This window comes from Schistocerca cancellata, chromosome 9 (genome assembly GCF_023864275.1).
Source record: "Schistocerca cancellata isolate TAMUIC-IGC-003103 chromosome 9, iqSchCanc2.1, whole genome shotgun sequence".
In the NCBI taxonomy this organism is placed as follows: Eukaryota; Metazoa; Arthropoda; class Insecta; order Orthoptera; family Acrididae; genus Schistocerca; species Schistocerca cancellata.
In genome coordinates this window covers 477,499,447-477,525,473 of record NC_064634.1, presented here as the reverse complement: position 1 = coordinate 477,525,473, position 26,027 = coordinate 477,499,447, and the positions used below count along the sequence as shown (strand labels likewise).

The 26,027-nt window shown below is 46.9% G+C and overlaps 1 protein-coding gene across 1 annotated transcript in view; it reads right to left on the bottom strand.

The window, feature by feature from the left end:
• The window catches only part of LOC126101507 (diacylglycerol lipase-alpha), a 477,330-nt gene that overhangs the window by 372,024 nt on the left and 79,279 nt on the right, over positions 1-26,027 (bottom strand). Inside the window, exon 4 of the mRNA XM_049912151.1 lies at positions 14,717-14,818. Coding sequence (XP_049768108.1) covers positions 14,717-14,818 — 102 coding nt within the window. The remainder of the gene's footprint in view (positions 1-14,716; positions 14,819-26,027) is intronic.

The following is a 26,027-nucleotide window of genomic DNA, read 5'->3' as shown; positions in this document are numbered from 1 at the left end:
CTTCATGAATGACAGACAGACAAGCAAACAAGTTGTACATCTATTTTCAAGAGTCACAAGGCTCTTCCGGCCCAAATATTTCAAAGAAACTTCAATTTTGACACAAATATTTCAAAGAAACTCGGAAGAACCTGCCCACGAAACATTCATGAACAGGCAAGAAAAAGCGGAAAGTGGCTAAAGAGCACATGAAACGTTTTTTTAACTTCAGTTCTTGGCGAACATGTAACAAATGAAAAAAGCCTACTGCTGTGTGATTCACGGTTGGGCCATATAGATCATACCCTTCTAGATTCAAGTGTTCCAAACAAAGATGTTATGCTGAAGATATTGCCATCGAAAAAAAAAAACAAGATACTGCCAACCTCTTGATGGTTACTTCTTTCGACAATACAAGCTCTATATCAGAAGGATTACTGATTTTGTAAGACTACCATGTACCGAGCCATGAGGTAAGATACATGATCGTTATTTCATTAGATTTCATTCTATGATTTACAATCAATTTTCTGCGCCAAAATATACGCCTATTCTGCAATATGGTTGGTGAAAGGCAGGTTAATGACACTGACATTCACATACCGTGATTTGAGAATGTAACTACTGTGGCTTTTAATATTGGATTGCTTGAATGCGAAAGTGATATTGAATGTAAAAACGTGGCTTTAGTGAGGTGTGCACAATGTTCTTTTCCACTTTGTTTCAACCACTTCATCGAATTCCCTCATCTGCACTGTGAGGACTAATATAAGCTCTGTCGAGGGTGTAGGGTATGATTATAATTACTTTAAGCACAGGGATTTTGGCATTGTTGATTGAAAATGTAATGATACACTGACGTCATTGAATTACCAATAACTTCCTTCGTATGGTATTCACATGTTGTTATTTTGTTTCTCTCTCTTATAATGTCATTCGTGATGCAAAGTTTTGCATGGAAATGACACAGATCACTGTTTTTTTATGACAGAGTGTTACTCTAATTACGGTTTCGTGCGGTTCCGAGCGTTCGAGGTCAAAAGTGTCCCTTGTTAGAGGAATTTCTTGGATGTGTCTAAAAACGGATTAGGAGTTTGATTCAGAGTGATACTTGTCAAATGTTGTACTTGACGTCGGATTTTTCCCAAAGAAGTGTTACACATTATATACAATTGATTGTACGTAATTGATTCTACAATAAATAGTGAGAGCTGTGACTTCGAACAGTCACTCAATAGTTGTGTTAGTCGCAGAACTGATTTAGTCACAACATTAAGTGTTCAACTGTTGCAGTACGCTGAGATGAAGGAAACGTTGTTGCTTAAGTGCAACCTACCTGTCATTCTGGAAGCTGTCAGCTGGATGTAACTCGTAATTTTCAAGCGGAAAGTGGATCACGTGGCATATCAGACAGATGGATCACTACACGAGGAGAGAACGATGTCTTTTGTTCGAACATAATTTTACCCCTTCTGAAGTTATGTCGCATTTAGTACAGAACAGTGCAAATGCTGGTGACGACACGTAAAGCCTACAGTGTGTGCTCGACGTGTGGTCGAGCACGGTGTAACGCTTCTGTTATCCTCTTCACCGGTTCCTCTTGGACTTGAACCAACACATGTACCGGAATATGAGCGCACGCATCCACATTAGCCGCTACCTGTTTCATGCGAGATGCGGTGAGTACCACGCTGTGAGTAATGGGTGGTTTGTGGTCTGTCTGGATGTCGTCGGTTGAAAGGTTGTCTGTCTAGGTGGCTGAAACCGTCTACGATAACACGGATGCTCATCTCTGCTGATATAAGGACGATCTCAATGAGTTCGGCTTATGTTAACACTAGCAGCTTTGGTGTCACTTGTAAGATGGATCAGTCATCACCCGAGAACTAAAAAAGCTGTTGTCAAATGAAATACATCATTGTTTTTATCGTGTAGTTCTGCATCTGTCTGGTAAGTCACGTAAACGTCATTTCATTTGAAAATTACGGGTTGCATCCAAGACGCCGTAATCCAAAATGGTCGCCATGTATGTAACATAGCCTCACAAGTGTTGACCCCACTCCCACTCAATACCAGAAGAATTGAAATCTCTGCTTATCGACTTGTGTTTGTTTTAGAAGGATGGTTCCGAATCTATGGCTACTGTAGTGGGTAATGTGTGAATACAAACACGATAGGCCAGCAAGATGACTGTATCGGTAATACCTGTTGGTAGTCAACCACCACCTGTTCTGCACCGACTAAATGGTTCAAATGGCTCTGAACACTATGGAACATCTGACGTCATCAGTCACCTAGAACTACTTAAACCTAACTAACCTAAGGACATCACACACATCCATGCCCGAGGCAGGATTCGAACCTGCACCGACTACTCTGATAATACACGACAAATGTTACCTCATTCCTTAAAACGCATAATACTACGGTGGCTACACTTTCACTATGCAAAGCTTTAGGAGCAACTGCTATCCAACGTGCCCCCCCCCCCCTCTTCCGTCCCTCGCTACTGTAAATAACACCCTAAGCCGACTGGTGCAGTAAGTAGATCAGCTCGGTTCAAGCGTCAGGTGCTGCACCTGGGATATTATGACCTCCAGTACCTAGCGTGAGCACACAGGGACACAAAAGCTGTGCGCAAGTCATATTCCTGCCGTAGCTTTCCATTGTAGCAGGTCTGACAGATTCCCTCGCCAAAACCGCGAAGCAGCAAAATAAAACACAAACTGTATGTAGCTGCATCACAATAAACACTTCAAATTCTAATCGGAAGTCAAGCCGAATGATGAGAGAGGTTTAAATAACCAACCCCAGCTATAACATATCTGCTTCTTAATTTCTAGTCTTTCGTACGAGACTGTGATAGGGCTCGCCAAATAAAAGCTGTCTGTTAATCGATTTGGGGAATGTATCTGAAAACGAGTACGAGCCATGCTCCAAACAATCAAATACTGTTTTCTCAAAAGGCAAACATTTGATAGAAAATCCTTGGATTGCTACAATAACATAATCGTCACTGCGGATGAGGCCCGTAGTATCTTCCGAACTAATTAAACAGCGACTAGTTTATGAATTTAGACCACAAAATTACGCGCAACAGTTACGGTTGTATATCATTTCTGCAAAGACAGCCTCTTCGTGCTGAAAGCCACTTGCTCGCTTGCTACAATACACACACAAAACACACACATCAAAAAAAGTTCGGCATCACCTCGGTTCCGAGAGTTCCGGAACCTGTACAGAAAATTGGAATAGAGATCAACATAAACATCATTTTTCCCCTTTTTATTGCTTATGAAAACCACACATTGCATGTTGTACAGCCATACAGCGAGACGTGGAAGAGATGGTGGTTCAGATTGCTGTACACACCTGTACCTCGAATACCGAGCAGCACGTCCTCTTGCATTGATGCATGCCTGTATTCGTCGTGGCATACTGTCCACGAGTTTATCAAGGCACTGTTGGTCGAGATTGTCCCAGTCCTCAACGTCGATTCGGCGTGGATCCCTCAGAGTGGTTGGTGGGTCACGTCGTCCATAAACAGCCCTTTTCAATGTATCCTAGGTATGTTCGATTGGTTTCATGTCTGGAGAACATGCTGCCCACTCTAGTGGAGCGATGTCGTTATCCTGAAGGAAGTCATTCACAAAATGTGGACGATGGCGGCGCGAACTGTCGTCCATGAAGACGAATGCCTCGCCAATTTTCTGCCCATATGGTTACACTATCAGTCGGAGGTTCACGTATCGTACAGCCGTTAAGGCTCCTTCCATGACCACCAGCGGCGTACGTCGGTCCCCCATAATGCCACCCCAAACAGCAGGGAAGCTCCACCGTGCTGCACTCGCTGGACAGCGTGTCTAAGGCTTTCAGTCTGACCGAGTTGCCTCCAGACACGTCTCCGACGATTGTCTGGTTGAAGGTATATGCGACACTCGTCTGTGAACAGAGCATGATGCCACTCCTGAGCGGTCTATTCGGCATGTTGTTGGGCCCATCGGTACCGCACTGCACGGTGTCGTGGTTGCGAAGATGGAGCTCGGAGTGTACAGTTTGAGTCGTAACACGACGTCCTGTGGGTGCGCGAAAAGCATTATTGAACATGGTGGCGTTGCTGTCAAGGTTCCTCCGAGCCATAATCCACTGCAGTAGTAGAGCATGGGCGGCCTGAGCGAGGCATGTCACCGACAGTTCCTGTCTCTCTGTATCTCCTCCATGTCCGAACAACATCGCTTCAGTTCACTCCTAGATGCCTGGACACTTCTCTTGTTGAGAGACCTTCCTGGCACAAAGTAACAAAACGGACGCGATTGAACCGCGGTATTGTCCACCTAGGCACGGTTGAACTACAGACTACACGAGCTGTGTACCTCCTTCCTGCTTGAATGACTGGAACTGATCGGCTGTCGGTTCCCCTCCGTCTAATAGGCGTTGCTCATGCATGGTTGTTTACATCTTTGGGCGGATATAGTGACATGTCTGAACAGTCAAAGGGACTGTGTGTGTTCAAATGTTCAAATGTGTGTGAAATCTTATGGGACTTAACTGCTAAGGTCATCAGTCCCTAAGCTTACACACTACTTAACCTAAATTATCCTAAGGACAAACACACACACCCATGCCCGAGGGAGGACTCGAACTTCCGCTGGAACCACTGTGTGTGTGATACAATATCCACAGTCAACGTCTATCTTCAGGAGTTCTGGGAACCGGGTTGATGCAAAACTTTTTTTGATGTGTGTAAAATAATGCGCATGATTACGAAATAATCGACTTCAGCACTTTCAAACATCTGATAAAGGTGTTGACTGTGGCCAAGATAACGTGGAAAAAGTAGTATTGTTATTTAAACGGTTTATTTTGTCGTATGGTCATGATAAAGTTACAAAAAACGAATAATCAATAGCTGTTGAGATATGGTAATCAGAGTAAGTTGATGACGACGGAGCTCTTGAGCCACTCATGTAAACCTTAAATGATTCAAATAAATCTTCCGCCAAAAAGAAAATTACTGAACTAATTATTAGAAAAGCTCTTAGCAAGGAGTATTTGCGGGAAAGATCCTGCGTTACCGAATCGAACATAAAGGGCGCCAGATCCTGAAGTAGCATGAGGTAGAAAACGAAAGTAAACAAACCATTGTCAAATCATCGTAAAATGAATCCGCTCCGGCTCGAATACAAAAATATCGATGACTAAAACTTAAGGACGAAAGCTACTATCGGATGGTGAGTCACTGCCAAGTAACACAGGTCGATGAAATTTGGACCGTACGTAGGAAGAACTGCAGGTCGCTGAAATAAATACGCAATGAGAGGAACGTAAGTGAAACTTTTATTCAAAGACACTAAGCAGACAGAAGTCACCGAGATTTAAGAGGGTTCCTTAGACATTACAAAGGGCAGTACATGACTCTTAATGAGGTGTGTGGCCAGCACGGGCGGTAGTGTACGCCTTGAAACGTGCTCGCATGCTGGCTACAAGTTTGGTAAGGAGTTCTTGTCGTAGGACGTTCCATTCCTCGACGAGCGCGCTTCACAATGGTGGATGGTCGCTGATGCGTGTGAACGTACTATCGCAAGGCGAGGGACGGGAACGAGTAATGTTCGCAGCAACATTGTCGAACATGATCCTTTTAGTATTTCAGGTGATACGGTGAGTGATGGCGTAATATTGCCTGGGCGCACTGAGCTCCAAACCTTTGAACACGATCCACTCTCCAGTCACAGTATACGCATTCCCCACGTGCATCGTTTCAGGGACGCGTTCTGTTCAAATGGCTCTGAGCACTATGGGACTTAACATCTATGTCCCCTAGAACTTAGAACTACTTAAACCTAACTAACCTAAGGACAGCACACAAACCCAGTCCTCACGAGGCAGAAAGACGCGTTCTGTCCTGAATTTACACTCCTGGAAATTGAAATAAGAACACCGTGAATTCATTGTCCCAGGAAGGGGAAACTTTATTGACACATTCCTGGGGTCAGATACATCACATGATCACACTGACAGAACCACAGGCACATAGACGCAGGCAACAGAGCATGCACAATGTCGGCACTAGTACAGTGTATATCCACCTTTCGCAGCAATGCAGGCTGCTATTCTCCCATGGAGACGATCGTAGAGATGCTGGATGTAGTCCTGTGGAACGGCTTGCCATGCCATTTCCACCTGGCGCCTCAGTTGGACCAGCGTTCGTGCTGGACGTGCAGACCGCGTGAGACGACGCTTCATCCAGTCCCAAACATGCTCAATGGGGGACAGATCCGGAGATCTTGCTGGCCAGGGTAGTTGACTTACACCTTCTAGAGCACGTTGGGTGGCACGGGATACATGCGGACGTGCACTGTCCTGTTGGAACAGCAAGTTCCCTTGCCGGTCTAGGAATGGTAGAACGATGGGTTCGATGACGGTTTGGATGTACCGTGCACTATTCAGTGTCCCCTCGACGATCACCAGTGGTGTACGGCCAGTGTAGGAGATCGCTCCCCACACCATGATGCCGGGTGTTGGCCCTGTGTGCCTCGGTCGTATGCAGTCCTGATTGTGGCGCTCACCTGTACGGCGCCAAACACGCATACGACCATCATTGGCACCAAGGCAGAAGCGACTCTCATCGCTGAAGACGACACGTCTCCATTCGTCCCTCCATTCACGCCTGTCGCGACACCACTGGAGGCGGGCTGCACGATGTTGGGGCGTGAGCGGAAGACGGCCTAACGGTGTGCGAGACCGTAGCCCAGCTTCATGGAGACGGTTGCGAATAGTCCTCGCCGGTACCCCAGGAGCAACAGTGTCCCTAATTTGCTGGGAAGTGGAGGTGCGGTCCCCTACGGCACTGCGTAGGATCCTACGGTCTTGGCGTGCATCCGTGCGTCGCTGCGGTCCGGTCCCAGGTCGACGGGCACGTGCACCTTCCGCCGACCACTGGCGACAACATCGATGTACTGTGGAGACCTCACGCCCCACGTGTTGAGCAATTCGGCGGTACGTCCACCCGGCCTCCTGCATGCCCACTATACGCCCTCACTCAAAGTCCGTCAACTGCACATACGGTTCACGTCCACGCTGTCGCGGCATGCTACCAGTGTTAAAGACTGCGATGGAGCTCCGTATGCCACGGCAAACTGGCTGACACTGACGGCGGCGGTGCACAAATGCTGCGCAGCTAGTGCCATTCGACGGCCAACACCGCGGTTCCTGGTGTGTCCGCTGTGCCGTGCGTGTGATCATTGCTTGTACAGCCCTCTCGCAGAGTCCGGAGCAAGTATGGTGGGTCTGACACACCGGTGTCAATGTGTTCTTTTTTCCATTTCCAGGAGTGTATTATTATTATGAGCGCGACCCCATGGAACAGCGTAGGAGGGGGAGGTGTTGGAGCGTGAGGACATTCGGCGAATTGAGTGGCGTGTCCGTTCCCCAGACTTAAATCCCAAGTATCACGTGCGGGAGATGTGCTGCGGCTCATCCACGTGCACCGACGGCCGCCTGGCAGCTGGCAGCCGCTGTAGTGGGGGAGTGGAACGTCCTACCACAGCAACTGCTGTGTATTCTTCCTCTGTGCGGCCACATCGTCCATTGTTGCTGTACAGTTCTTGAAGGTATTTTTGTTCCTTCGTTGCAACTACGAAAATGCGCGGTTTGTTTCACCAGATGCGTTTCCCATTATTGAGGTAAAGCATCATCAGTGGTCTGTAATTAAGTTATACACATTTCAGTTTGTTTTAAGATCGAAAATCAGTTCGTTAACAATATGTTGGTATGTATCTAGGGTGATTTTCGCTTTAATTCTCGCTTACACCGCGAAATGGCGTCTGCTAGCACATCGTTGACGTTTTCCTACTTTAGACACTGATAGTTGTGGCCCGGTTTTTGGACCCAGCAGGATAGCCGAGAGCGCTAACGCGCTGCTTCCTGGAGTCGGGTAGGCGCGCCGGCCCTGGATCGAAACCGCCCGGCCGATTAACGACGAGGGCCGATGTGCCGGTCAGCCTGGATGTGATTTTTAGGCGGTTTTCCACATCTTGCTAGGTGAATACCGGACTGGTCCCCACGTTCCGCCTCAGTTACACGGCTCGCAGACATCTGACCACATTCGCACTATTCTATGAATTACACTCGACGGCGAGGGTTGGGGTACACTCGGTCTGTCTCAGGGGGTACGGGGTGGCGGCAGGAAGGGCATCCGGCCACCCCTTAAACATTAACATGCGAAATCCGATTAACGGTGGCTGACCCCGCGTAATTGCGGGACAAGGCTCAAGCGATAGAATAGATAGTTGTGGTCCAGTTTTTACTTGTCCTGTGGCACTATGCATTTCTGATATTCTTCAAAGGCACACTTTTACGCACACCACTGTTTTCTGTCTGTTTTTATGCTTCTGAATTATTGTTTGTGTTTTGTAGTATTGCCGCCGGCCGGTGTGGACGAGCGGTCCCAGGCGCTTCGGTCTGGAACCGCGCAACCGCGGTAGTTCTAAGTTCTAGGGCACTAATGACCTCAGATGTTAAGTCCCATAGTGTTCAGAGCCATTTGAACCATTTTTGTAGTGTTGCCAACATAAGCTTGCCATATTTGTCCTTGACCTACAATCTTATTATTATTATTAGAGTATTGCGTGTGTGTAATTCTATTTCCCGGGCGGTGCTAGCCGCTTCAGTCCGGAACCACGCGGCTGCTACGGTCGCAGGTTCGAGTCCTGCCTCGGGCATGGATGTGTGTGATGTCCTTAGGTTAGTTAGGTTTAAGTAGTTCTAAGTGTAGGGGACTGATGACCTCAGATGTTAAGTCCCATAGTTCTTAGAGCCATTTGAACCAATTCTATTTCATTATGTTGGTGTGTATTTATATAGTGTGTAAGAATAAGGAAAAGGCAACGGCCTTGCCGCAGTGGATACACAGGTTCCCGTCAGATCACCGAAGTTGCTGTCGGGCGGGGCCGGCATTTGGATGGGTGACCATCCGGGCCGTCAAGCAATGTTGCCATTTTTCGGGGTGCAGTCAGCCTCCTGATGCCAATTGTGAAGCTACTCAACCAAATAGTAGAGGCTCCGGTCAAAGAAAATCATCATACCCATCGGAGAGCGGTGTGCTGACCACACGCCCCTCCTATCGGCATCCTCAGCTGAGGATGACACGGCGGTCGGATGGACCCGATGGGCCACTTGTGGCCTGGAGATGGAGTTCTTTTTTTATGAATAGGGAATGAATTGTGATGGAGCTTTTTTGTGTGGGAGAGAGAAACCATTTTGAATGGTAATTTCATCAGTCATTAGAGTCCTTACCAGCTTTACGGCCAGCGTGGGAACACGTCGCAGAGCATGGGCTGCAGTCTGTCCTGATCACACATTCCATTAAAAACCACGTCTCGCCTTTTGTAACGGCCACCATGAGTCGCAAAGTGTCCAATACAATTAATGTCTTTGAGTGAAAGTGCCGTTTCTGTTCGTCTCACTGCGCATTTCTTAATTCGCCTGATCTGAATCCGACACAGCACATGCGGCTTTTCGCGGATGATGCTGTAGTATACAGAGAAGTTGCAGCATTAGAAAATGCAGGAAGATCTGCAGCGGATAGGCACTTGGTGCAGGGGGTGGCAACTGACCCTTAACATAGACGAATGTACGAGGTGCTTTCAAGTTCTAAGGCCTCCGATTCTTTTTCTAAGTAATTCTCACCCGAAATCGATGAAACTGGCGTTACTTCTCGACGTAATCGCCTTGCAGACGTACACATTTTTTACAATGCTGACGCCATGATTCCATGGCAGCGGCGAAGGCTTCTTTAGGAGTCTGTTTTGACCACTGGAAAATCGCTGAGGCAATAGCAGCACGGCTGGTGAATGTGCGGCTACGGGGAGTGTCTTTCATTGTTGGAAAAAGCCAAAAGTCACTAGGAGCCAGGTCAGGTGAGTAGGGGGCATGAGGAATCACTTCAAAGTTGTTATTACGAAGAAACTGTTGTGTAACGTTAGCTCGATGTGCGGGTGCGTTGTCTTGGTGAAACAGCATACGTGCAGCCCTTCCCGAACGTTTTTGTTGCAGTGCAGGAAGGAATTAGTTCTTCAAAACATTTTCGTAGGATGCACCAGTTACCGTAGTGCCCTTTGGAACGCAATGGGTAAGGATTACGCCCTCGCTGTCCCAGAACATGGACACCATCAGTTTTTCAGCACTGGCGGTTACAAGAAATATTTTTGGTGGCGGTGAATCTGTGTGCTTCCATTGAGCTGACTGGCGCTTTGTTTCTGGATTGAAAAATGGCATCCACATCTCATCCATTGTCACAACCGACGAAAAGAAAGTACCATTCATGCTGTCGTTGCGCATCAACATTGCTTGGCAACATGCCACACGGGCAGCCGTGTGGTCGTCCGTCAGCATTCGTGGCACCCACCTGGATGATACTTTTCGCATTTTCAGGTCGTCATGCAGGATTGTGTGCACAGAACCCACAGAAATGCCAACTCTCGAGGCGATCTGTTCAACAGTCATTCGGCGATCCCACAAAACAATTCTCTCCACTTTCTCGATCATGTCGTCGGACCGGCTTGTGCGAGCCCCAGGTTGTTTCGGTTTCTTGTCACACGATGTTCTGCCTTCATTAAACTGTCGCACCCACGAACGCACTTTTGACACATCCATAACTCCATCACCACATGTCTCCTTCAACTGTCGATGAATTTCAATTGGTTTCACACCACGCAAATTCAGAAAACGAATGATTGCACGCTGTTCAAGTAAGGAAAACGTCGCAATTTTAAGAATTTACACAGTTCTCATTCTCGCCGCTGGCGGTAAAATTCCATCTGCGGGACGGTGCTGCCATCTCTGGGACGTATTGACAATGAACGCGGCCTCATTTTAAAACAATGTGCATGTTTCTATTTCTTTCCAGTCCAGAGAAAAAAAATCGGAGGCCTTAGAACTTGAATGCACCTCGTAATGTATTACGAATACATAGAAGGAAGGATCCATTACTGTATGATGATATTATAGCGGAACAAACACTGGTAGCAGTTACTTCTATAAAATATCTGGGAGTATGGGGACGGAACAATTTGAAGTGGAATGATCATATAAAATTAATTGTTGGTAAGGCGGGTACCAGGTTGAGATTCATTGGGAGAGTCCTTAGAAAATGTAGTCATTCAACAAAGGAGGTGGCTTACAAAACACTCGTTCGACCTATACTTGAGTATTGCTCATCAGTGTGGGATCCGTACCAGGTCGGGTTGACTGAGGAGATAGAGAAGATCCAAAGAAGAGCGGCGCGTTTCGTCACAGGGTTATTTGGTAAGCGTGATAGCGTTACGGATATGTTTAGCAAACTCAAGTGGCAGACTCTACAACAGAAGCGCTCTGCATCGCGGTGTACTTGCTGTCCAGGTTTCGAGAGGGTGCGTTTCTGGATGAGGTATCGAATATATTGCTTCCCCCTACTTATACCTCCCGAGGAGATCACGAGAGTAAAATTAGAGAGATTAGAGCGCGCACGGAGGCTTTCCGGCACTCGTTCTTCCCGCGAACCATACGCGACTGGAACAGGAAAGGGAGGTAATGACAGTGGCACGTAAAGTGCCCTCCGCCACACACCGTTGGGTGGCTTGCGGAGTATAAATGTAGATGTAGATGTAGCTGTAGCACACCTGGGACGCTCTCGGCCACCAGCTCCGCCCCCACACACCACCTACCCGTCAGTTACGAAAATTGCGTGGCCTGCGCGTAGGCAGCTGGAGCCACACACTTGCGGAACACTACCACGGACTTGACGAGTCAATGGCACGCTAAATCGCTGCTGTACTGAGTCGCTGTATTGAGCTAATCGACACGCTATTAAGCAGGTTGTCATTACATTGTCTCTCATGGGCGTAGACGTCCTTGCACACAGTGAACGTCTCCACTTAAGAGCTTCAATCCTCCTTCCGCATTCTAGCGGTATACCAGCACCTGTCTCAATGCGATTGCCCGTATCGGCCTTCTGTAATTCCAAGTTCACGTTTAGAGTCGCAAGAGCTGTTCTGCCGGGCAGAAGAAATTCTGGCAGTGGGATCGTACCGTTTGGCTCCCCTCCAACGGCAGATACGACGCAACTGTGTTGTTGTGCTCCCGGAACGTTTAACGGAAAAGCGAATTTCCGCGGTACTGTACCTACTCTCCGAAACAGCACCACGAAGGAACTGGCTTCTAAGGTGCTTGTTCGATCGATTCTTGAGTACTGTTTATCTATCTCGGATCTCTACCAGGTAAGACCGATACAAGAGATGGAGAAGATGTAACAAAGAGCAGCGCGTTTCGACACGGGATCGTTTAGCCGGTGCGAGAGCGTGGCGGAGATGCTAAACAAACTCCACTGGCAGACGTTACAGGCGAGGCCTTGTGCATCACCGGAGAGATATTCTATTGAGATTTTTAGAGCGCACATTTCGGGAATACTCAGACTATATATCACTCCCCCCACCCCCACCCCCACCCCTCCCCCTCACACACACACATTCATCTCGCGTAGTGATCACAAAAACAAAATTCGAGAAATTAAAGCCAATACAGAGGCTTACCGACAATCATTCTTCCCACGCGCTCTTCGTGTGCAGAGCAGGGTTGGAGGGCTCAGTTAGTGGTACAAAAGCACCCTCCGGCAAACACCATTAGGCTGTTTGCGGAATATGATGTAGATGAACAAGGTCTTTAAAGTGTAACAATCATAAAATCATAGCTTGCACCTACCGACAAGTTGAAAGACAAAATATTTAGCAGCCAGTAGTAATCTAATTAATGGCACATATACACTCCTGGAAATGGAAAAAAGAACACATTGACACTGGTGTGTCAGACCCACCATACTTGCTCCGGACACTGCGAGAGGGCTGTACAAGCAATGATCACACGCACGGCACAGCGGACACACCAGGAACCGCGATGTTGGCCGTCGAATGGCGCTAGCTGCGCTGCATTTGTGCACCGCCGCCGTCAGTGTCAGCCAGTTTGCCGTGGCATACGGAGCTCCATCGCAGTCTTTAACACTGGTAGCATGCCGCGACAGCGTGGACGAGAACCGTATGTGCAGTTGACGGACTTTGAGCGAGGGCGTATAGTGGGCATGCGGGAGGCCGGGTGGACGTACCGCCGAATTGCTCAACACGTGGTGCGTGAGGTCTCCACAGTACATCGATGTTGTCGCCAGTGGTCGGCGGAAGGTGCACGTGCCCGTCGACCTGGGACCGGACCGCAGCGACGCAAGGATGCACGCCAAGACCGTAGGATCCTACGCAGTGCCGTAGGGGACCGCACCGCCACTTCCCAGCAAATTAGGGACACTGTTGCTTCTGGGGTATCGGCGAGAACCATTCGCTACCGTCTCCATGAAGCTGGGCTACGGTCCCGCACACCGTTAGGCCGTCTTCCGCTCACGCCCCAACATCGTGCAGCCCGCCTCCAGTGGTGTCGAGACAGGCGTGAATGGAGGGACGAATGGAGACGTGTCGTCTTCAGCGATGAGAGTCGCTTCTGCCTTGGTACCAATGATGGTCGTATGCGTGTTTGGCGCCGTGCAGGTGAGCGCCACAATCAGGACTGCATACGACCGAGGCACACAGGGCCAACACCCGGCATCATGGTGTGGGGAGCGATCTCCTACACTGGCCGTACACCACTGGTGATCGTCGAGGGGACACTGAATAGTGCACGGTACATCAAAACCGTCATCGAACCCATCGTTCTACCATTTCTAGACCGGCAAGGGAACTTGCTGTTCCAACAGGACAATGCACGTCCGCATGTATCCCGTGCCACCCAACGTGCTCTAGAAGGTGTAAGTCAACTACCCTGGCCAGCAAGATCTCTGGATCTGTCCCCCATTGAGCATGTTTGGGACTGGATGAAGCGTCGTCTCACGCGGTCTGCACGTCCAGCACGAACGCTGGTCTAACTGAGGCGCCAGGTGGAAATGGCATGGCAAGCCGTTCCACAGGACTACATCCAGCATCTCTACGATCGTCTCCATGGGAGAATAGCAGCCTGCATTGCTGCGAAAGGTGGATATACACTGTACTAGTGCCGACATTGTGCATGCTCTGTTGCCTGTGTCTATGTGCCTGTGGTTCTGTCAGTGTGATCATGTGATGTATCTGACCCCAGGAATGTGTCAATAAAGTTTCCCCTTCCTGGGACAATGAATTCACGGTGTTCTTATTTCAATTTCCAGGAGTGTATTTTGTAACGTTTGCAAGTTTTCAATATTGGGTACATGCATGGAACCTACATGTAAGTTGTGAAATCATTTTTTCCACTGAAGTAGTGGTAGGCCGTGGGAGAAAGTTAGTAAAGAAGCAAAATAAAGCGAAGTGGAAAAAATACATGTCGTTCTTGCGGTCTTCAGTCCGAAGACTGGTTTATTGCGGTTTTCCAAGCTAGTCCATCCTTTACAAGCCTCTCCATCTCTGAGGAGCTACTGCAACCTGTATCCATCAGAACCTGCTTACTGCATTCATCTCTTGGTCACAGCCTACAATTCCCACCCCCCGTCCCAGTATTCCCCTCCAGTATTAAAACGATGATCGCTTATAGTAAGTTAAAATCCAACGTTCCTCTCTATCTTATGTGTATTGACAACGTTACGTGGAAAGACACTGCCTACTAATATCACAACGTGTCTGTCAGAATAAGAGATATTCATGGGAAGCTCATGTGTTTCTGTAGCAGAGCAGAGACAGAAATAGTTGGTACGAACCTAGGGCGACCTCCTTGGCAGAGTGGGCGGGGCACTGCCGGTAGTGGTAGGCCAGCCACACGACTCCAGCCACCAGCCAGATCAGCTCCAGGCACATGATTCCTGAAACACAACACACACCTCAGCTACAGGCACATGATTCCTGAAACACAACACACACCTCAGCTACAGGCACATGATTCCTGAAACACAACATACACCTCAGCTACAGGCACATGATTCCTGAAACACAACACACACCTCAGCTACAGGCACATGATTCCTGAAACACAACATACACCTCAGCTACAGGCACATGATTCCTGAAACACAAGACACGCCTCAGCTACAGGCACACGATTCCTCTAACACAAGCCACAACTCAGCAACAGGCACATGGATCCTGAAAAACAAGTCACACCTCTGCAACAGGCACACCATTCCTGCAACACAAGCCGCATCTCAGCTACGTCAGGCACAAGACATTCTACAGCAGTAAGGACGACAAGACACTAGCGGTGAAACACGTCTCAAGGCAGCGACTTCGAAGCACACAGCAGGTCATTACAGTCGTCACGCCAAGGAGCGATCCAAATAACGAAATTTTACCCTCACTGAGGCGACAAAAGTTATGGGATAGCGATACGCATACACCAAAAAAAAGTTTTGCATCACTCCGGTTCCCAGAACTCCTGAAGATAAGACGTTGACTGTGGATAGTGTATCACACACACAGTCCCTTTGACTGTTCAGAGATGTCACCGAACCCGCCAAAACATGTAAACAACCATGCATGAGCAACGCCTATTAGACGGAGGGGTCCGACAGCCAATCAGTTCCAGTCATTCAACCAGGAAGGAGGTACACGGCTCGTGTTGTCTGTAGTTCAGACAGGCATAGACGGTGAATACCGCGGTTCGATCGCGTCCACATTGTTACTTTGTGCCAGGAAGGGATCTCAACAAGGGAACAGTCCATGCGTCTCGGAGTGAAACAAGCGATGTTGTTCGGACATGGAGGAGGTACAGAGAGACAGGAATTGTCGATGACATGTCTCGCTCAGGCCGCCCAAGGGCTACTACTGCAGTGGGTCAGCGCTGCCTACGGATTATGGCTCAGAGGAACCCTGACAGCAACGCCACCATGTTGAATAACGCTTTTCGTGCAAATACAGGACGTCGTTTTACGACTCAAACTGTGTGCAATAGGCTGCATGATGCACAACTTCACTCCCGACATCCATAGCGAGGTCCATGGTCATGGAAGGCGCCGTAATGGCTGTACGATAAGTGAATGGTATCCTCCGATCGATAGTGCAACTATATCGGCAGCATATTGGCGAGGCATTCGTCTTCATGAACGACAATTCACGTCCCCATCGTGCACATCTTATGAATGACTTCCTTCAAGATAACGACATCGCTCGATTAGAGTGCCCAGCATGTTCTTCAGCCATGAACCCTATCGAACATGCCTGGGATACATTGAAAATGAATGGCTGTTTATGGACAACGTGACCCACCAACCACTCTGAGGGATGTACGTCGAATCGCCTTTGAGGAGTGGGACAATTCGGACTAACAGTGCCTTGATGAACTTTTCGATAGTATGCCACAACGAATACAGGCATGCATCAAAGCAAGACGACGTGCTACTGAGTATTAGAGGTACAGGTGTGTACTGCAATCTTGACCACAACCTCCTGAAGGTCTCGCTGTATGGCGGTACAACATTCAATGTTTGGTTTTCATGAGCAATAAAATGTGTGGAGATGATGTTTACGCTGATCTCTATTCTAATTTTCTGTACAGGTTCTGGAACTATCGGAACCGACGTGATGCAAGACTTTTTTGATGTGTGTGTGTGTGTGTGTGTGTGTGTGTGTGTGTGTGTGTGTGTGTGTGTGTGTGTGTATACAGATTGTGGTAGCATCGCGTGCATAACGTATGAAAGGGCAGTACTGTCATTTGTATTTAGGTGATGCACGCGACAAGGTTTAAAGTCGTGATTGTGGCTGCACGACGGGAATTAACAGACTTTGAACGCGAAATGGTAGTTGAAGCTAGACGGAAGAGGCATTCCGTTCCGGAAATCATTAGGGAACTCAGTATTCAGAAATCTACAGTGTGAAGAGGGTGCCGAGAATAGCAAATCTCTGGCACTAGCTCTTACCAGGAACAACGAAGTGGGCGGTGGTCTTCATCTAACGACTGAGAGCAGCAGCTTTTGCGTAGAGTTGTCAGTGCTAACAGACAAGCAATATTGCGTGAAATAACCGCAGAAATCAATGTGGAACGTACGACGAACACATCTGCTACGTCGGTGCGGCGAAATTTTAGGTTAATCGGCTATAGCACAGGACCACCGACGCGAGAGCTTTCGCTAACAGCACGATATCGCCTGTAGCACTACTTCTTTGCTCCTGACCATATCAGTTAGATCCTAGATGACTGGAAATCTGCGGCCTGGTTAGATGAATCCCGACTTCAGTTGGCAAAAGCTGGTGGTAGGTTCCGAGTGTGGTGTAGACCACACGAAGCCGTGGATCCAAGTTGTCAACAAGGCACTGGGCAAGCTGGTGGCGGCTCGATAATGGTGTGCGATGTGTTGACGTAGAATGGACCGGGTCCTGTAATCCAACTGAATCGATTAATGACCATTTGCGGCCACTCATGGACTTCCTGTTCCCAAACAATGAAAGAATTTTCATGGATGACGATCCACCATGTCAGCTAGTCACAGTTCTTCACAATTTGTTTGAATAACATTCTGAACTATTCGAGCGAATAATTTGACCATCCTAATCGACCAACATGAATCTCATAGATTGTTTTTGGGAAGTAATCGACAGGTCAGTTCGTACACGAAATCATAAACCGGCAACATTTTCACAGTTATGGACGATTTTAGAGGCAACACGGCTCAATATTTCTGCAGGGGTCTTCCGACTATTTGCTGAGTTCATGCAACGTGCAGTTGTTGCGCTATTCCGGGCAAAAGGAGGTCCAACACGATATTAGTATGTGTCCCATGGCTTTTGTTTACTCAGTGTATTATGTGAATACAGTGCCTGCATTACCAAACGCCTGAAAGTGTCATCAAATCACGGTTGCAGGTTGTCTCTGTAAGGGCTGTCAGGGCAAAAAGAAACTGATTTTCGGTATTTCACGTAATTATTGGCCAAATTCATAAATTTAAAATGTTGTCAAAATATACTCATCAGCAGGTGTAATCTTACGTTAAACGTTTAAAACAATAGCACAAATATTAATGTTAGAAGCTCTGCATAACTCACGATTTGCAAATTATCCTGAGTTTATTCATCCAATATTTCAGAATGAGAGCACTTAGACATAAAAAAAACTTTACACATAATTTCAAACATAACCAACATTTTCCTATGTGGACTTCACCCACAAAATAATGCACTGTAAAAAGTTTATTGCTTATTACGTTTTCGCATTGTATGCAGTAGGACATCAGCATCACGTTTTAATTTACTACTTTTTTGTTACTTGTTCGATTCACAACACAGTGTGCAGACAGTATCCACCTACAACGCTTAAAGTACGTGCAAAATTATGTCATTGTATGATACGTACTCAATAGACATTACGTCATAAACACTGATTTGCTAGGAAAACTAGCTTTCTCCAGAACGGTTTTGGCGTAAACGTTTTCATTAGTTCGTTGGTGAAAAATCCGAATCTAATAAAACTAACATAAAAGGATTTTGTGTCTTGAACCATAAAGATTTTAAATGGATAGTTTAACTGGTTGACGCCAAACGCATAGCACGTTTGCCCATTTGTAAAGTAGTCAAGCGTTTTGTTCTGTGCATGAGAGTGCGATTCCGCAAGGGTTACCAGTAAGTAAATATTTCAGCATAATAATAATAATAATAATAATAATAATAATAATAATAATTGAACAGAACCATTATAACAAATAAAACAACACCACATAAGGCCGGCCGGAGTGACCAAGCGGTTAAAGGCGCTACAGTCTGGAACCGCATGACCGCTACGGTCGCAGGATCGAATCCTGCCTCGGGCATGGATGTGTGTGATGTCCTTAGGTTAGTTAGGTTTAAGTAGTTCTAAGTTCTAGGGGACTTATGACCGCAGCAGTTGAGTCCCATAGTGCTCAGAGCCATTTGAACCAACACCACATAACAAACCTGACATCATACTCACCAATAAAAAGAAGAAATTAACACAACTAATCGAAATATACATACCCAAACAACAAATATACAGAAGAAAACAGGAGAAAAAATTGAAAAATACATCCAACTGGCTGAAGAAGTCAAGGACATGTGGCATCAGGATAAAGTTGACATTATACCGATTATACTATCAACTACAGGAGTCATACCACACAATATCCACCAGTACATCAACGCAATACAGCTACATCCAAACTTTTATATACAACTACAGAAATCTGTAATTATTGATACATGTTCAATTACTCGAAAGTTCCTAAATGCAATGTAACATATACTGTACAGTTAAAAGGAAGTCACGCTTGATCAAGGTCCGCGTCACTTTCCATTTTTGACCAGACATAATGTCTCAGAAAAGAAATAATAATAATAATAATAATAATAATAATAATAATAATAATTGTTTACAACGATGCTTAATAGATCACTATAGCATAACGTACAAGTTGCAGTTCAGAGAGAGACATCATTTGAAAATTTGAGAAATATTTGTAACATTTAAGAATAACAGACGCAACTTTGACGTCGTCGTAATTTACACAATATAAAATCGGAGGATGCACTCAGCATGTCATCAGTGTTTTACTTAGCCGCCGGCCGCGGTGGTCTCGCGGTTCTAGGCGCTCAGTCCGGAACTGCGCGACTGCTACGGTCGCAGGTTCGAATCCTGCCTCGGGCATGGATGTGTGTGATGTCCTTAGGTTGGTTAGGTTTAAGTAGTTCTAAGTTCTAGGGGACTGATGACCACAGATGTTAAGTCCCATAGTGCTCAGAGCCATTTTTTTTACTTAGCCTGTGAACAGAGGTCTACAGTCTACAGCTGCCGACCGAGGTGGCCCAGCGGTTCTAGGTGCTACAGTCTGGAACCGCGTGACCGTTACGGTCGCAAATTCGAATCCTGCCTCGGGCATGGATGTGTATGACGTCCTTAGGTTAGTTAGGTTTAAGTAGTTCTAAGTTCTAGGGGACTGATGACCGCAGAAGTCCCATAGTGCTCAGGGCTATTTGTCTTTTGTCTACAGTTAGGCAAACTGGTATATGGCGAGAACGGTGTTTCCCTCCCTTCCTGCCTATGTTTGTCAATGGTCAGTCTATCTGTTGTTCTCTAGCAAACAAGCTATTTTATAGGTACGTAAGTTGCTGTTGTTAATCATGTGTACATTTCAATAAGCGCGAACTGCACCGGAATTAGATAAAGGATCTGTGGTCACGATGACTTGTCCAGCGCTGCTAGATATCCGGAAAACCGCAGCAGTTACACCGCCATAATCGATTGTCATATCATCACAGCTATAAAGAAAATTCAAGCCGATTTTCGTATTGGGTTTAACAAACAGGGGCCGTGGACTGGGTAAAACTCTTGTCACACGCCCTTAGCACGCTCGAGGGCTAACCGGATTACCGTAAATCGCATCAGAAGTTTCAAACCTGACAATTACGAAGAGAAGTTGACAAAGCAGAGCTGTGCCGCAGCTGGCTCTCTCTGAAGCGGATTCCAGTTACTTTCTTTACAGCTGCAACACTGTGGTGGCTTTGCAAGCTATAACCAGCAGGAAATTACAATACACGTCTGTGCCTACTGCTCTATTTAAAATGTTTCAATTAATCTCTTGGATCTGAAGCACTGTGTTCGCGTTTGCATAAAATATGGTCAATGAGGTCCAAATTTGTAATCAGCATGCCACTCTTATAGTGTGTAGCCGAGGGTACTTCTGGTACCACTAAATGATCCCCCCTCCCCCTTCCCTGTTCCACTCGCGAATGGCGCGTGGGAAGAATAACCATCGGTAAGACTCTGAATTAGCACAGATTATTCGGATTTTCTCATCTTAATGTTAAGAAAGTCCGGCCGGGGTGGCCGAGCGGTTCTAGGCGCTACAGTATGGAACCGCGCGACCGCTACGGTAGTAGGTTCCAATCCTGCCTCGGGCATGGATGTGTGTGATGTCCTTAGGTTAGTTAGGTTTAAGTAGTTCTAAGTTGTAGGGGACTGATGACCTCAGAAGTTAAGTCCCATAGAGCTCAGAGCCATTTGAATCATTTTTGTTAAGAAAGTGTAAAAATATTTTTGATAGCAAAATTGACAGGACAGAAATTGCAATGTGTTTATGTAGTCAGCAGCAAATATGAAGGAGGTGTGGAGAACAAGCGGAAAAAATTGATAACCATCGTTCAATATGGCTTAAATACGTATTTTAAAAAAAATGGCTCTGAACACTATGGGACTTAACTTCTGAGGTCATCAGTCCCCTAGTACTTAGAACTACTTAAACCTAAGGACATCACACACATCCATGCCCGAGGCAGGATTCAAACCTGCAACCGTAGCGGTCGCGCGGTTCCAGACTGAAGCGCCTAGAACCGCACGGCCACACCGGCCGGCATACGTATTTTCAGAGCAAAGTCTTAAGGCACAATTTAGACCTCCCAGACACAAACATACCTTCACGAGTTGTTTCTCGAATTATCTGCTCGAAGTAGTTTACGGGTAAGACATTCAGAATAATGTCACATGAATCGGTGTCACTGGCACTAGTGTTATCGCATGAATCTCCCATTCCACACCTAGCATGTTGAATTAACTCCTGTTACAACAGTATAATCAGAAAAATTAGTGACGATATTCTGCAAGTTCTCTCTGAAGCGCCCTACCACCACAGTTCCTATTGCAAGCGTTTTATAAAAAGATCCGATTACCATTTTTCTCCGCCCTTTGATGCTTAACTTCACCCAGGCTGATTCACTTCCGGAATGCATGATAACCTCGCTAGATAATATCGAATTCTTTACTGCAATAAAGAGCCACCACAATTGGCGACTAACCTATCCTTACGATAAATATTCGAATCTGAACTTAGGATTTCGTTAGTATGCACTTCGCGTTTCAGCCAACTTCCTGTTCCTAATACTATCTGCGTATGCAACCTTCAATACGCGACACTAATTCTGGAAGATTACCGTGGATACTCCTGCGATTTAGTAGAATCATATCAATCTTTTCTACATTCGATAGGCGAGGACGAGCATTCTCTGATAACATTGTGACTGATGTATCTCCGCTTTTGGAAGGCAATGAGCCCCTAGTCACAAACGAGGGCAGGGGGGGGGGGGGGTTGCCCTAACGTTATAAACCTCCACGTGTTCGCCGCACGCACTGTGCTATCCTTGTAACTGCTTCCTACTGGAGTGCACGCCTGACCTGAAAAAAAAAAAGGTTCAAATGGCTCTGACCACTATGGAACTTGACTTCTGAGGTCATCAGTCCCCTAGAACTTAGAACTACTTAAACTTAACTAACCTAAGTACATCACACACATCCATGCCCGAGGCAGGATTCGAACCTGCGACCGTAGCGGTCGCGCGGTTCCAGACTGTAGCGCCTAGAACCACTTGGCCACTCCGGCCGGCGCCTGACCTGATACGGGGAATGATACAGCACTCCGCCCGATACCGAAGGTCGAGCAAGTCGCGTCCGATACCGTCTCAGAATCGTCTGAGTGTGTGATTTAGACCTTCCACTCAGCTCCAAACCAGAGGACCGCCATCGATGCTGTGTATGATGCTACAAATAACGAACTTATCCTGCAAGCCGTGTGCGGTGCTGGTTGCCTTCACCAAATCATCCGCCCGCTGAAAGCCGGGGATGGCCTCAGGACCCAAGCGGCAGGCATCATTCGTGCCGACATGTGCCACCATTTGCAGCCGAAAACACCCAATGCGCTCCATAGCTACGGGGCCCTCCAGGAAGCGTACTTACTGCCATTCTTTCGCGCTCTGCCTGATATTTACCTGGCTGTGTCCATTATCTGCCTAACGCTGGGGTTCCCAGACATTAGCATACCCATCCCTTGCACTTTTCCGGGTTGGACAGGAAAATCGGCCGCTGGCCCAGCAGGAGAGGCATCCCATGTTGGCTCAGAAGTATTCTCAACACTGGGTAACACCTGTGACCTGTTAGTAAGGTTTAAGGAGCCGACCACGTGGCCCGTTCCCTCTTTCGCCTTGGGCCCAGCGGCGCGGGAACCCACCTCTACCACTCACTAACTCTCGAGGGAAGACGGATTGGTCTGATGGTGTGCATCAGAAGACGTAGCGACCACCGGGTCACCAGGGGATTACAACGGCACCAATGGCGTCGCAGGTCTCGTTACCGGCGTCCAGATACTGCAGGTTTGAGCATTATGTCGACCGTAGCCAACGCAACTTCCAGCTGTTTAGAGACAGCAACCAATTCTTCTCGCCTCTGCGCAGAACAAGCACAGCCCCTAGCCATATTGTACTGCGGAAATGAATAAGACGTCAAAAAATACAGACAAACCAGTTGGCAGTAATTCAGAAAGCACAAACAAATCCCCACAAAACAGAATATTGCCCGACTGTGGGGCTACTGAGATTCGAATGTATGCCAAATATGAAAGAGGAGAATAAACAAGCACTAAAATCTGCTCCGAAGAGTTCTCATTGTGTATAAATTTAAGAGTTTAAAGTAGAAAGCATACAGGGAATTCTAAAGATGTGTCAACTCACGAACGAGAGGGTGTGCTTTGATGCGCTGCTGCTGGAGTAGGGGCTACGGTAAAACTGAATGATCTAACAACTGTAACTCGCTGTTGAAACAACAACAAACGCCGGTTGCTATGCAAACAGAGATACTATGTACTACGTAGTTAATTACACTGGGAACGTTGCTTGATAAATACGCAAACATGGAAGAAAATGGTGAGTTTAAATTAATGAGCACACTCTAATTTTGCTTTCATCGTCTTATCGCGTGATACACGTATGAGGAAGCAATACATTAGTTGAGTCTTCTAAGACCATATGCTCTGGGAACTTCGAGAATAAACCGATGCGTGACGTAGCACGCCTCTTCTGTAGCGTATGCCACTAGAGTTCACTGAGCATTTTTGTGACACTTTCGCTTTTACTAAATGAACCTCTGACAAAACGCGCTGCTCTCCTTTGCACCTTTCCTATTTCCTCTATCATTCCTATCTGTTACGGAACTCATACGCAAGTTTTGTCTGAACGAATGTTTTGGAAGCTATCTCAAATTTAGGTGATCTACACTTCCCAAGGATTATTCCAATGAATCTGTTTCGCATCCGACTAAACTGCGATTAGTTTCATGCAGGAGTTCCACTTCAGACCGCCCTATAGGTATACTCCTAGATACTTCATTGGTGTTATCTTTCTCCGTCTCTTTATACGCAATATGCTACATTTGTTTAGGTTGAGGATCAACTGATAATCGTCGAACCTGTCTAGGTCTTCCTGCATTCCGTTACAATTCTGTAGCGTTATGACTTCTCCGTACACAACAGCGTCACCTGAGAAAAGACTTCTGGAACTTCTGTGGTTATCTACCAAGTTATTTTTATACTATGTGATCAAAAGTATCTGGACACGTGGCTGAAAATGTCTTACAAGTTCGTGGCGCCCTCCATCGGTAATGCTGGAACTGACTATGGTGTTGGCCCACGCTTAGCCTTGATGACAGCTTCCACTATCACTGGCATACGTACAATCAGGTGTAGGAAGGTTTCTTGTGGAAATACAGCCCATTCTTCACAGAGTGCTGCACTAAGAAGAGGTATCGATGTTGGCCGTAAAGGCCTGGCACGAAGTAGGCGTTCCGAAACATCCCGAAGGTGTGATATAGGATTCAGGTCTGAACTGTGTGCAGTCCATTATTGGGATGTTATTGTCATGTAACCACTCCGCCACAGGCCTTGCATTATGAACAAGTGCTCTATTGTGTTGAAAGATGCAATCGCCATCTCCGAATTGCTCTTCAATAGTGGGAAGCAAGAAGGTCCTTAAAACATCAATGTAGGCCTGTTCTGTGATAGTGTCACGCAAAACAACAAGGGGTGCAAGCTCCTTAATAGAAAAACACGACCACACCACAACACCACCGCCTCCGAATTTTACTATAGGCACTACACACGCTGACATATGACGTTCACCAGGCATTCGCCACACCCACACACTGCCATCGGATCGCCACATTGTGTACCGTGATTCGTCACTCCACACAACGTGTTTCCACTGTTCAGTCGTCCAATGTTTACGCTCCTTACACCAAACGAGGCGTCGTTTAGCATTTACGGTGTGATGTGTGGCTTATGAGCAGCAGCTCGACCAAGGAATCCAAGTTTTCTCACCTTCCGCCTAACTGCCATAGTACTTGTAGTGGATCCTGATGCAATTTGGAATTCCTGTGTGATGGCCTGAACAGATGTCTTCCTACTACACATTACGTTTCTCTTCAACTGTCGGCGGTCTGTATCAGTCAACAGACGAGGTCGGCCTGTACGCTTTTGTGCTGTACGTGTCCCTTCGCGTTTCCACTTCACTATCACATCGGAAACAGTGCACCTAGGAACGTTTAGGAGTGTGGAAATCTCGCGTAAAGACCTATGACACAAGTGACATCCGATCAAAAATGGTTCAAATGGCTCTGAGCACTAGGGGACTTAACTTCTGAGGTCATCAATCCCCTAGAACTTAGAACTACTTAAACCTAACTAACCTAAGGACATCACACACATCCATGCCCGAGGCAGGATTTGAACCTGCGACCGTAGCGGTCACGCGGTTCCAGACTGTAGCGCCTAGAACCGCTCAGCCACTTCGGCCGGCGACATCCAATCACCTGACCACGTTCGAAGTCCGTGAGTTCTGCGGAACGCCCAATTCTGCTCTCTGACGATGTTTTATGACCACTGGGGTCGCTGATATGGAGTACCTGGCAGTAAGTGGCAGCACAATGCGCCAAATATGATAAACGTGTGTTTTTGGGGGTGTCCGGATACTTTTGATCACATAGTGTACATACATCGAAATCGAATAGTCCTAAAACACACTTTTGCGGTACATCCGAAGTTACTATTACACTCTTGCATTAAGAATTACATGCTGTGTTCTGTTTACTAACAACTCTTTCACGCAAACATACAAATACAAGTTTAATGTTCGTCGTCATCTTTTGCATCATATATTAGGCACTGGGCCGGTTCCAGTCCACCGGCTCACCTTCTGCCAATCGGCCGCTGTTCAGTAATTTCATTTTGCTAGCCTTTCATTGGCCATTTTCAGGAT